The sequence below is a fragment of the Macaca nemestrina genome, chromosome 6 (genome assembly GCF_043159975.1).
Source record: "Macaca nemestrina isolate mMacNem1 chromosome 6, mMacNem.hap1, whole genome shotgun sequence".
In the NCBI taxonomy this organism is placed as follows: domain Eukaryota; kingdom Metazoa; phylum Chordata; class Mammalia; order Primates; family Cercopithecidae; genus Macaca; species Macaca nemestrina.
The window spans coordinates 104680584-104694666 of record NC_092130.1 but is presented as its reverse complement, the minus strand read 5'-3'; the positions used below and the strand labels follow the sequence as shown (position 1 = coordinate 104694666).

Below are 14083 nucleotides of genomic sequence, written 5' to 3'. Positions count from 1 at the left end.
AAAACCTATCAATTATATGCTAGTCTTACCTGGTAAGGTCTAAACTAAGAAAGTCTTCTTTGTAAGAAGAGAAAACAAAGACCCAAAGTACTTAAAACCCAAAAAACCCGAGAGAAGAAATAAAAATAAGTCTAAGCAAAAGAACCTATTTTTCAAACAAGATCTCACAGCACGGTTCCTAACAATTTTTTGTCTCGAACCCTCTGGCAGTCTGATGAAGGCATCTCAGAATTAGTTTTTTACAACAGAAACCAATTATATTGAAATACAATTGTCAAGATATTAAGAAATCCTTGGGATATGGTAACATATGTGCTGCTTTATTAATGGATGAAATAACACTAGCTAGTGGTAGATTTAATTACTAACGTAATTTCTAAGCAGAGATGATATCTGTAACAAATGTAATGTGATATGAAAAAATCAATGATTTTTATTGGCAAGAAAGACACAGATGCCGTTAATATTATAGTCATCTGCTGCCTACATGCATAAGTGAAAGAAATGCTAAATATTATTGAGGTTAGTGAAAATAAAATATGATTTTATTCTTATTCAAGTTCACAGTCCTCTCTGAATTTTCTTTGTAGACTCCGATAAGGCAGCTGGAGGCACAGTTTATCTGGCAGAAACAGAAGCAAAAGCAAATGGCCCGTGGCAGCATGGTCTGGCCTCTCTCCAGACCTATTCTTCCCCCAAGCCACGCCCTAGAGGGCCTGTAAGAAACTAGCTTCAGGGCTTCTCAGAAGACAGCTTGAAACCTACTCATAAAGAGGTTTACCATTTAGCCTGCTAGTATTATCTGTGCAAGAGCACACCTATGCTTATTTTCCCAATCACCCAGCTTAAACTGTACATATCATATAAAGTCCCTGGCTCAAATCCTTATTTCATTTTACTGTATTTATTTTTTATTATCTTATTTACGTTTTCTGTATTTGTCACAGCCAAACAGTATGCCTTGTTTTCTTATTTTGTTTTACTTTGTTTTAACCTTGTTGCTATTTTAATCATTTTTACTCTTGGTTTTTGGTTTATTTTCCTGTTATATGAGTATTATCAGTTTTTTTGTTTTTTGTTTTGGCCAATGAATATAGTTTCTGGTATTGCCTTAACCATTTTTAGTTCACATTATTGTTTGGGTAGAGTTTCCCCTTTCCTTGGTGTTTTCATTTTTTATTTATAAACAGAAGGCGAAAGTTGATCATAGGATTGCCAGCTCCCAGAGAATAGACCATGGCCCAAATAAAAGTACTTAGGAATTTGTTCTCCCGTCTGCTGACTGAACAGCAGCCTTTCTATCTCTCTTTAAAAGATCCCTTTAATGTTGAAGTCCCTAAACATTTAAGCCCATGTACTTTGGGAGATTCAAAGCTTCAAATATTCTGCTGGGATGATAGGGTGATAATAAGCTGGCAGGTACCAGCAGCACCCTGAGCTGCTGGAACTTGGAACTGTTCACTTGCATGCCTGATGCAATGGCAGAAGCTCAATCAGCTCTTCACTGATCATTCAAGGTTTCTAAACTTCTTTGGCTCTAGACTTTACATAATCATTGCGGAAATGTGATCATTAGAAGAGGAGAAGATGTGGCAGCTACACTCCTGCTAGCAGAGCCTGGTGTTCACAGGCCATGTCAGAGAAAGAGGTGAACCAATGCAAAAGTTCTTCTGTGGGCTTCACTGTTAAAGACAGTACTGCTTAAGGACTGAGAAATCCTAACCCCAGGCCTGCAAGCTGTGAGTTATCTAAAATTAAGACAGACGTTCCTTCTTCATTTCTTCACCTTAGATCTCGAATTGTTAAGTTTACTCCAAGATGTCTAAAGTCATCCCATGAGGAGTGTTAGGCATCATAATGATTGAAGCCCTAACTGGTAGAAATATTACACAGTAGTAAGTCCTTGGTGTCTTCAGGATTAACATCCCTGATTTTGATTACTTGAGAGAAACCCTAAGAGTTTATAACTTGTAATTTTTAATTTTGCTAAGGCATAAGTATATTCTGTATATTCTCTAAGGCTAGAAAGCAAGAGTGAGGCACTTAGCTAACGAGAGAACCCAGCCAATCTCTACTGTATCAATGCAGCTTTGTAGAGTTCTACCTAGTCTCATATATGTACAAGCACATGAAGTCATAAAAACATTTCTGTCTTAAAAAAAAAAAAAAGCTGATAAAAAGAGAGTCAATTTCAATTTTCTTGGTAATGGAAGGGAGGAGAAAGAACTAAGATAAATGGTAAATCATAGCTAAAGAATTAGTTTTGATTAAAGCAAGAAATGGGATGTCCAGTGAAACAGTGGCTCAGACTTACGACGGACAAGAGTCCTTTATATGATCTATAAGGAAATAGGACACAGTGATCTTACGAAACTTTCAGTTATACCCCAGGCCACGCAAAACTGAACGTGTGAAGAATTAATCATAGAAGATCTTAAAAACAGAACTTCAACTTTTCAGTAATACTTGGAGAATGTCTAACTTATTCAACATTAGATATCCAGCACCCAGGACAGGGCCTGGGCACATAATAAGTGCTAAGTAAATACTTGTTGAAATGCTGAGTCACTGAAATCAATGATATACTACAGAAGTACTTATGAATTTGGAACATACTTCTCCCAATACTATGGCACTGTATCTCACAGGATGAAGTTCTAAAAAAACAGCTTATATTTAGAAATTGAAACTATGTTCTGCATTTTGCTATAAATAAAAATATGAGAACTGGCCAGATGCCAGCCCAAATACACCCTTCACCATAGACAAAAAATAACTACCAAAGCAGTCCTACAGTCCCAAAGAGCCACTAAAAGGAAGGCAGGGCTAGCTCTCATCAAGGGGTTCATTTTTCATTATCCTAATGAAGTAAAAGAGGGCACTTACAACTAAGATGACTTGCAACTAAGTACCTAGAATTTCAACTTAGGACACCATTACAGCCAATCTGAGGTTTAAAATAAATGTTTTTTTAAGGTGCAGAATCTAGCGTACTTGAGGTTTACATTTAAATAGAAAACACCCAAAAAGTGGTAGCATCTACCCAATTCAGAAATTTGAAAAAAAAGGAAGCCTCATTATTATTTAGCAAAATCAAAGAAAAATGAATAAATTTTCACTAAAATACAGTAAGCTTTAAAAAATGCATCTAGAAAAAAACTACCCCCCAAAAAAACAACAAAAAATGAAAATGCATCTAGACAGAAATAACTAAAAATTCTCTTGAGCACAACAAGCAAGATCAAATGGGAAACCCTAATGCAATGCTTACTGGAAACATTTAAAATTTCAATCTGAGTCTATTTTTGGAACATAGGAACTGGATCAAATCACAAATCAGATTTTAAAAACTGGAATCACAATAAAAATTTAGTTGTAAGGTACAATTCTGACAGATATTTGTTTGACCAGTTCTTTATTTAATGTGCATTAGGTTGTTTCAGTCTTTTGCTACCATAAATGATGCTGTACTGAACATACTTTTTGTACACACGGGTGAGTTTTGTGAGTAGTTCACAATGGAATTGTCAGCAGCTCTGAGAAAGAATGAAGTAAATGTGGTAATGTAGAAAAGGTTTTATAACAGTGTTAATTGAAAATAGGTACATAACAGTTCATATCGGGTATAATTCCACCTGTTAAAAAAAAAAGGAGAGAAGAAATATACATACAGATTGAGTATCTCTAATTTGAAAAGTTCCAAAATTCACAATTTTTTGAGCACCAACATGATGTTCAAAGGAAATGCTCATTGAAGCATTGTGGATTTTCGAATTAGAGGTACTCAAACAGTAAGTATAATGCAAATATTCAAAAATCTTAAAAAATCCAAAATCTTAAACACTTCTGGTTTCAAGCATTTTAGGTAAGAGATACTCAACTTGTGTGTGTGTGTGTGTGTGTGCGTGTGTATAAACTTTCACTGATCAGATTGGCAAAAAAATGCAAATGTGAAAATACCTAACTATTGGCCAAGCTGTAAAAATATACGTCTCTCACACATTGCTAGTGGGAATGTAAAAACTTCAACAGAAAGCAATTTGACAATAGCGATTAAAACTATAAATACATATACTCATGAAAATTAGGTGAAAAATTACATATGTATAAGGTTATCAATTTTAACATTGTATACAATATAAAAGAGAATAATCTAGAGGTCCATAAAAAGGGAACTGGTTTAAATGATACATTCACAGTATGGAAAAAAATGCAGTTATAAAAAATTAGAAACTCTATACTCATATGAAAAGATCTTTAAAATATAAACTTAGAAGGTGTCAAAATTATACATAACATATACCAACTTTTATGTAAAAAAGGGTGTGAAATCACAGAGTACACAGCCAAATCAAAAGGAAAACTTACTTGTAAAGGTAATACTCTGCATGATCTATCTCTTCCCGAGATGAAATGTTGTCTACAAGCTAAAAGACAGAAAAAGAAACCTTTGGTTGAATATAAATTATGTCATATATTTGGCCTAGGGCCTAGATCACACATTGACCTTACAAAACACAGGACACCCGTTTTATTAGAACGATGGTGATGCTTAGTGGAAAAATGTTCACGTGGTATGGCTCCATCCTTGAAACCCCTTTATGCTAATGCAAACAAAGAATATACAATGGCTTCTCTTTTTCTATTTGTGGAACAACCTTGATCAGAAAATGGATTGAAAGCCAAACATGAAGCTTGCTCAGAACAAGGAGTGTTGCACTGATCATAACTAGTTACCTATTTTTTCCTTTATCTTTAAATCCCGATACTATTTTCTTTATGTTCCAAACACGGGAACATATGGCTGAAAGAATGAAGACTCTGATGGCTAAAAAACTATTGCCCAGAACATAAACATCTGAATTTAGAGAATTCAGTCTTGCAACCATTTTTTCCTACTTTGATTTAAGCTCTGCTATGCAACAGTAAACCTATGATTCCTTTACCAACAAACTCTCCTTTCAAACCATAAAATCTCTGAGTATGCTCATTAACTATCGTCCAAATAAACAAATAAAAAGGATTATTTCAAAGACAGATTCTATTCTAAAATAGAGACTCAGAGGCAAAAAAGAAAAAAAAAAAGCGTAGAAGACAATGCATGTTGTGAATATAATGAAAACCTCATAGAAGAGAGAGGAGAGTAAAAAGAGGGAGACTTTCTAAAAATCCCTAGCACTTCTAGACTTGACTTAGAAATCCATTAAGGGCATATAAAATGTGGTTCAAACACAGAACTTGAGCTTGAGAAACAGCTCTGATTGTTTGCTGTATGGCATAAACAGATGGCACAGCCCCTCTGGGACTTGGTTGCACCATCTGCATAAATAGGATAAAGGCACCGGACCCGAAGAGTATAAGGCACCAATGAGAAAATGTACATAAAAGCTGTAAACCTTGAAGTACTACCTAAATAAATAGCAGGTATTATGGCATACAGAAGTTTTACCTATCATGTAAGGGATGAACCAATGGCCTTTCCATTCTCCTCTAATATGCCAATTATGAGTCTATTAAATGTAACTTATGACCAGTAAAACTGTTTCTCAACTAAAAGGCAGAAAGAAAGGACCAGGATTCAAAAGAAAGGTAATTTATTTCCTCTCTCTCTTCCATATTTAACGATATTTTAAATTTTATGGTGCCATTAATTTCTGTAAAAAGTTTTCACAGCTAAAATCTCATTTTAGCATCCCATTATTCCCTGGGAGGAAGATGCAACCGTATCCATGCTGAAAATGAGAAAATTGAGAGGGGTCTCATTGCCCAGTGTCATAAAGTGAATTTGTGATAAAGACAAGCCCAGATATATTTGAAGCAGGCAACAGAAGAGAACCTAGCTATCTGGGTTTGAATCTCAGTTTTTCCACGCTTACAAGCTATGTGAACTTGGAAAAGTTATTAAACGATGTCTTACATAGACTGCTTATTGCATAGGGAGCAGTGAGAATTTTAAAAATAATATATGTTAAGGAACTAATACATTCAAAACTGGCATAGAAGGTGCTCAGTAATGGTTACTATTCCTGATTCCTAACCTAACATTATTCTTCCAACCATTACTCTGCTGCAGTTTAACTTTAACATTAATATCCATTCTTTTACAGACTTTCTTGGCTATCAAAAACACTTCCAATACTAACGGGTAAATATCATTACTTTGAAGGACGTATCAACTTAAAAAAACTGATGGTATCATACAGCAGAATATCATATCCTGGAAAAAAATAAAATAAATCAGATACACAAAAGTGATTACTGATATCAGAATCTGGTAAATGTACTACCTTTTATTTCAGCCAAAGAAATTTGCTACTACACTATAAAAATATCTATTAGTAACTATAAAAACATACCATAGTCTTGAAAAATATTTCCTATGCAAAGTATTTTTTATTTACACAGCCTCATCTACATGAAGGGCCTTTCTGGCTTTCTTCCTTCTTCTTGGAAAATATATATGTTAAAATTTTCTTACCCGTGATATTGTTAAAGAACTAACAGGCAACTTTCTCTCAAATGTTTTATCCATTAAAGATGCAAGATCAGCTGTGAAGACAAAAAAAGAAAAAAAAACCTTGTTAAAGATACCTGTTTTTTTACAATTCTTGCCAGATGGCTGCCAACATGAAGTATTAAAAGAGACGTTCTTTCTTGCTTTTTAGAAATTATTTTTATACAAATTAAAGAGGAAAAAAGAATATTTATTCTTTAAAATATTTAAAAAATGATTTAATTGGGTCGAGAATTATTTAAAAAAAAAACTTCTTAGCATGTATTTAGCTTTTAAAAAATGGATCAGTTTGAAAACCTAGGAAATGCTATTCTGGACATCGGCCTTCAGAAAGAATTTACGACGAAGTCCTCAAAAGCAATTGCAACAAAAAAAAATTGACAAGTGGGACCCTAATTAAACTAAAGAGCTTCCGCACAGCAAAGCAAACCATCAACAGGGTAAACTGACAATCTACAGAATGGGAGAAAATATTCACAAACTACGCATCCAACAAAGGTCTAACACCCAGAATCTGTAGGGAACTTAAAACAATTCAACAAGCGAAAACCAAATACCCCATTAAAAAATGGGCAAAAGACAAGAACAGATACTTCTCAAAAGACATACAAGCAGCCAAGCAACATATGAAAAAATGCTCAACATCACTAATCATCAGAAAAATGCAAATAAAAACCACAATGAGATACCATCTCATACCAGTCAGAATGGCTGTTATTAAAAAGTCAAAAAATAACAGATACTGGTAAGGCTGCAGAGATAAGGGAATGCTTATACACTGTTGGTAGGAAGGTAAATTAATTCAGCCACTGTGGAAAGCAGTTTGGAGATCTCTCAAAGAACTTAAAGCAGAACCACCATTTGATCCAGCAATCCCATTGCTGGATATATACCAAAAAGAAAATAAAATATTCTACCAAAAAGACATATGCACTCAATGTTCACTGCAGCACTACTCACCATAGCAAAGACATGGAATCAACCTAACGATGGTGAATTGGATATAGAAAATATGGTACATATACACCATGAAATACTACACAGCCATAAAAAAAAAAAATGAAACCATGTCCTATGCAGCAATGTGGATGCAGCTGGAGGCCATTATCCTAAGTAAATTAACATAGGAACAGAAAACCAAATACCACATGTTCTCACTTACAAGTGGGTGGTAAGCACTAGGTATACAGGACATAAAGGGAACAGTAGACACTGGGGACTCCTAGAGGCAGGAGAGAGGGAAGGGGGCAAGGGCTGACAAACTACCTATGCTTAGTACCTGGATGATGGGATCACTTATACCCCAAACCTCAGTGCCATGCAATATACCCATGCAATAAACCTGTACATGTACTCCCTGAATCTAAAGTAAAAGTGGAAATAAAGAAGTTCAATATAATTAGCTCATGGAAGAAAAAAATAAAAGAAAAATAAAAGACCTGGGACGGGGAGAGGCGGGGAGAGGATCAATAAAATATTTCTGGAAGGACACACAAGCAAGTGTATTTCCTGATAGGTTCCAAAAAAAAAAAAAAAGAAAGAAAGAAATGAGATGAGATCCAGGGAAGAAGGCTCTTCATTGCTAACACATTTATTCCTTTTGTATTTTGAAATATATTAGCTATATATCAGGTTATAGATGTATATCAGCTATTCAAAACATTTAAAAATTGAAATGTATCTAGTGACTTTTATACCTACCCTGAACAAATGACAGCAGCACTCTGGTTATCCTTAATGATTTTTGGCCTGAATGATTCCTATTTTGGTTCCTTTCAGCAGAACATCCATAGGAATACTTGGTATTTCTGAGATCACACTTTTATCTCAGAGTCTGAAAATGTCTGAAATCCTAGGCAGCATACTCTCCAAAATGTTTAGTTCACATCTTGTCATTGCTTTTCAAATTTACAATTCCTCTTTCCCCTTCTCCTCACTCTCAGCCTATGATTTTGTGTCTCATTTAACTGAGAAAACAGAAGCAATCCAAAGAGAACTTTATCCTTCGAGCATCATGTCTACCAGGTTACTAGCATCTGTGCCCATATTCTCTGTCCTCTATTCTGTTACAAAGGTTGAAGAGTATTAAAAAAGCCCTCCCTTGCCCTCATATTTCCTACAGTTATGTCTCCTTTTCTCTGCTCCTCTTAACAGCAAGACTGCTCAAAAGAGTCATCTCAGATACAGCTGTTACTACTTCCTGAGCTCCCAGTCTTCAACACATTCCACTGACACCAATAACCACTACCACATTGTTAAAATCCAGTGGTTAATTTTCAGTCCTCATCTTACTTGACTTCTCACTATCATTTGATACAGCTGACCATTCTATCCTTCACAAAATATTCTCTTTTTTCTCTCCTTCCTTTGCAAGATCTCCTCTTCTTCTTGACTTCTAAATGTTGGAGTGCCTCTAGGACTCAGCAGTAGACTGCAGACTTCCCTTCACCATCTATGCTCGGTCCCTAGGTGATCTCATTCTCTGCCACAGCTTTAACCATCACCTATAGATGGTTGGCTCCACATGGACATACCTACCCACACTTCTCCCTTTAACTTCAGACTTGCATTTCCAATTGCATAGGTGATATTTCCATTTGGGTGTCTAATAGGTATATAAACATCACATGTTCTCTTATTTCCTCAAACTTCCACTCTCCATCTGCTTTTCCCATCTCAGTAAATGACCACTATATTGGCTGGTTTACTCAGTCTAAAAATGGAGGCATCATCCTTGACCCCATTCTTTTCACACTCTATAACCAATTTGTCAGTAAATCCTATAGGCTCTAGATTTGAAATATAAGTATATATTTCTCATCACCACCACTGCTAAGCCGCCAATATCTCTCATCTCTCGACCTTGTTTTAACTCTTGTCCCCACCCTTATTATCTAATCTCCACCCAGCAGTCTGAGTGAGCCTTTTAAAAGATAAATCAGCCCATCAGGATAAAAACCAACAAATGCTAATTTGTGTTGTTTTTTCTGTCTCTCACACTAAAAATAAAATCCATGTAATTACTAAGATACACATTCTCAGTCCCTAGAACAGTTCCATAAAAGGCACCTAGTAAATACCTAAAGAAATGAATCAAAGGAAGAAAAGGAAGAAACAAAAAAGCAATTGGGTTTCCAAGGTTTGTTTACTCCCTGGTGGAAGAAATTGGTTTATCAGGTTATAAGGACACAAGCAGAAATGATCAAGTAATAAGTATTTGTTGAAAACCTATTCTGCATTTAACCATTTTTTCCTCTTTTTTCCCTGAGGGATTGATCTCAATGACTCAGTACCTACTGGGGGAAAACAACTTTAGAACTTGATATGATATAAAAGCAATTAGCTTTTCTTATGACTGTCTTAAAGGGATTGAAGCCAAGTGATTAAAACAAAATAAAAACAAAAAAGTCCTTAAACCCCCTTCACACTAAGGCAACTTAATAGCACTAAATCTACTTGTTTAGAGTAGACGTTTATGTTAAACGTCTCTCTCATAATAGCAAATCTTTATGATCATTTCATAATGAAGGCTCTTGTGTTTAGATGATAGGCAATATGAGAAATTACCTCCCTCTACCCAAAATTTACAATTTAACTTAAAATAGCAAGAGCAGGATCTATGGCCTAATTAAAATGAAAAACCCATCATTTCTTTGTGGGTTTCACATTGTGCACAATGTATAACCAAACTCTGGAATGAGGTGGCTTCACTGATCACCTCTGTAGTGTGGTAACTCAAGATTGCATGTGAATCCTTCCCACCAAGGAATCTTTAGTCAAGTGAAATTGGCTGGAGCCTCAGAAAAGGTAACAGCTGCAGAGCCAGCATCTAATGAATAACATTTGCATATTCCAAGTCAGAGAAAGGTTTGCTGCTAAATATATTATGTGGCCAATCACCTCACAGTATAGCGCTGCCATGATGAATGAGGCAGAAAACTGCACAGAGCAGGGACGGCCAGGAAAGCCGGGGCAGCTGCGGTGTGCAGAGGGCCAGCGCCACAGGCTTCTGGACTGTGGGCTTCCACAGTCAATATCCCACCTCACGTTTCAGTGAGGGGCCAGCAGATGCCCAGGTTTTGTTCAAAGAGAGGTGCCAAAGAAGATACTTTTTTGCTTGCTACTCAGCTCCTCAGGAATACATATGGTGGCTGATGGCTGTGGACAACAGACTATATGGGAAAATGGATCTGAAATTTGAATTCTTCATTTAACAAAATTTAGAGCTAGACAGACAATGTGGAAGCATGTCCTGAAAATAAAATGTATACTAAAAATGCCCTTCCCCTTTGAAGAAACCAATACTATTAACGATCTCAGAATATATAAGATTTTATTGAGAACCCCGCACTATTCCCAGTAAGAGTGCAATGGCCCAGAAGCCTGGGTGAGGATTCAGATTGCCTGAGGGGCTTTAAAACTTCAGATTCCTAGGATTTTTTTCACCCAGAGGGAGACTCTAATTCTCTGGGTTTGAGGTAGCGCCAGAGACTTAAACAATAGCCCCAGAAGATTGTAGTTAATGAAACATCATCAGTTATGTTTGGAAACAACCAGGGGAGGGAACACAGAAGAAGTCCTAGATGTTGCTCCTATGCTCAAAGAAGATACTGAATAGGAATTCCATTGCTGGAATAAGATGAATTAAATATCTTTAAAAAAATTCTTCCTACTATAAAAATAAAACAAAATATCCATTTTCCCCCCAAACATATGATTGAGCTTTCAAGAAGGTAGATGTAACTGTCAGAGGCCAAAGGCAAGATGAGAACATAAACTTGGAGTATTCAAGGGAGCAGTCCTTTTGACGGGAGCAGTCCTTTTGAGAGCATATGATGATCTACAGTGATGGAGAGCTTTAGTTTCAATGACTTATGGGGAAGGGAGGATAAAACCAATACTTGTAAGATGAGAAACTCGTTCAGAGATCCTTAGGTAAAGCCAGGACCACCTAGGGGAACTATACCTGAAGTGAAAAGGTAAAACTTATCACTACAATAACGTACCCTAAAAAGTAAACAACCAGGATTCTTGTCCCCTGAGGATTATAAATTACAAAGTCAGCCCTCATGCCTCTTTGGGGGATTTAACCCACTCTTCTCAAAATTCTCAAGCTGAGAATTTTGTTTAAAGAGTTGACTTTACTATATAAAATTCTAAAAAATGTAAACTATTCTACAGTGACAAAAAAGCATATCCACGGTCGCCTGGGAATTTGGGGTGTAGGGCTGGAAGCGGAAGGAGAAAAAGATTAAAGAATAGGAGAAAACTTCAGCAGGTGACAGATATGCTCAATATCTTGATTGTGGTGATGACTTTACGGACATATACACCTGTACATTGGTCAAAACTGATCAAATTGTACATTTAAATACGCATAGTTTATTTTATGTGAAGAATACCTCATCAAAGCCGTAAAAAGTAAACAATGAATAAGTTAAAAAGCAGGTTAGACACAGGTGAAGTGAGAGTGAACTGAAAGGCAGATAAAAAAAATTACACAGAATGCTACAAAGATAAAAATGAGAACTGTAAAAGAGCAAAAATATAGAAAAATGAATAAGAATGTATGATGAGACAATGATGAGAATTTTTTAGAACTGATAAAAAATATAGGTTTCTAGATTCAGGATATGTATACAGTCTCAAGTCAAAAAAGTAAATTTATTATTTTGAAAATGATGAATGAGAGGATCTCAAAAGTGGCCAGAAAGAAAAAGAGAAATTACAAAGAAAGAAACACCTATACTAACAGGTGTTTTCTAAATAGGAATGATAAAATCCAGAAAATAGAAAAAAATGTTCAAAATGTTGCAAGTATAAACTATCAACCTAAAATTGCATATGTAGCAAAACTATCTTTAAAAAATAAGGGCAAAATACAGGTATGCTGGCATGTGCTTGTAGTCCCAGCTACTCAGGAGGCTGAGGTGGGAGGATCACTGAAGCCCAGGAATTGGAGGCCAGTCTGGGCAACACAGCAAGACCTCGTCTCAAATAAAAAATAAATAAATAAATAAATAAATAAATAAATAAATAAAGGATAAGGGCAAAATGAAGACATTTTTGGACAAACAAAAACAGATAATGTATTAGCAACTAATACTCACTAAAGGTACGTTTTAGAACTCACTAAAGGAACTTTTTAGAAGTTACTTAGAAACTTCTTTTAGGAAGAAGGAAAAACATCCTTTAAGGAAAACTTGGATGCTAGAAAGAACAGTAAGTAAATAAAATTGGTTAAATTGGGCGGGGTGGGGGGGCAGAAACTGTTTAAAAGAATGTTATGTGTGTTTTAAAGGATAAGACTTTATTATTAGACAAGAGCATATGGTTAGACATGTGTGTGGACCTAAGGTGTTCTAAAGGATAGTAAAGTGTGATGAGCATTACAATTTAAGCTAAATATGCATTTTAGAAGTTAAAGGGCAATGATCTCGAAAAAAGTAGAGGATATAATCTCCAGACCAGTGGAGGGGAAAAAAATGTACAAAACAAAAATAATCCAAAAGTAAAAATCAATCCAAAAATAAAAAAGGAAAAAAAAGAAAGATGAAACCAATCACAAAATGTGACAGAAATAAATCCAATTATAGTGGTAATCATGAAATGACAATGTAAATAGATGAAACTTTCTAGTTAAAAGATAATGATTGGCAGGTTGGTTAAAAATATAAAAGCTAGCTATATAAATCATATAAACACAGAAGAGTTGAAAATATATTAAAAACACACTAGGAAGCCAAAATAAAGCTGGTACAGTTGCATTAATATCAGACACAACAGATTACAGGCAAAAAGCAGTTTTATAGATTATGTGGGTCACTGCATAATGACCAAAAATTCATTTTGCCAAGATAATTTTAACCTGGTGCACACCAAAGTAACACAGCTTCACAGTACATAAAATTCTGTCACAAAATCTGTAGTAGAGATGTGTTGAAAAACAAGCCTTAAAAAAGAGTGTGGTCTCTGAGGCAAAGTTGTGATAATGAAGGTCACTGAAGAAAAAGATGAATCCTTTATTGAATCCTGGTAGCTTTGGGTGAAAAACGGTTTCAGTTTTTCTTTTCTACATAACTGCACGTTACTGTTACCCTTTCAGGCAACACTAAACTCTTTCTGGGCTTATGGTCATCTGCATACCTTATCTAATTTATGTAATAAAGAAACAGATACAGATTATTATTGTCCGTCCTAGAAGAACTGATCTTGAAAAATACAGGCTGAAACTGTTTTTGTTTCCCACATTTTAAAAGAAAAACGAGGACACATGACATATATCATGCACTGAATATACAGAAGGAAGTATGGAAAACTAGCCTAGCAACCAATCTGGACATAGAGTTTTAGACTTCCTTCTATTTGTCTGTCATCAGAAGCTTTAACATAAATAAATCCAATAAAGGAAAAACATGAAAGCAAGCTTTGTGTACATATATACTATTGAGATTAAAGAAGGGTGATATGCACAAGTCAGACCCATCTCTAGAACTTGGCAAATATGAAAACTGGAAAATGAATAGATGCCACAGAGATGCAAATATGGAACTGACAAAAGTTAAGAAA

General features: G+C 35.4%; 1 protein-coding gene across 2 annotated transcripts in view; it reads right to left on the bottom strand.

The window, feature by feature from the left end:
- The window catches only part of LOC105475175 (mitochondrial ribosomal protein S27), a 99689-nt gene that overhangs the window by 71303 nt on the left and 14303 nt on the right, over positions 1-14083 (bottom strand). The window contains exons 1-3 of one of the 2 annotated variants that reach the window (XM_071098826.1): positions 8216-8351; positions 6479-6549; positions 4369-4427 (exon numbers count right to left, since the gene is read on the bottom strand). In XM_071098826.1, the coding sequence (XP_070954927.1) occupies positions 4369-4427; positions 6479-6532 (113 nt within the window). In that variant the 5' untranslated portion in view covers positions 6533-6549; positions 8216-8351. Of the gene's footprint in view, positions 1-4368; positions 4428-6478; positions 6550-8215; positions 8352-14083 lie in introns of those variants that run through there. The other variant, XM_011730210.2, reaches the window with a different exon arrangement.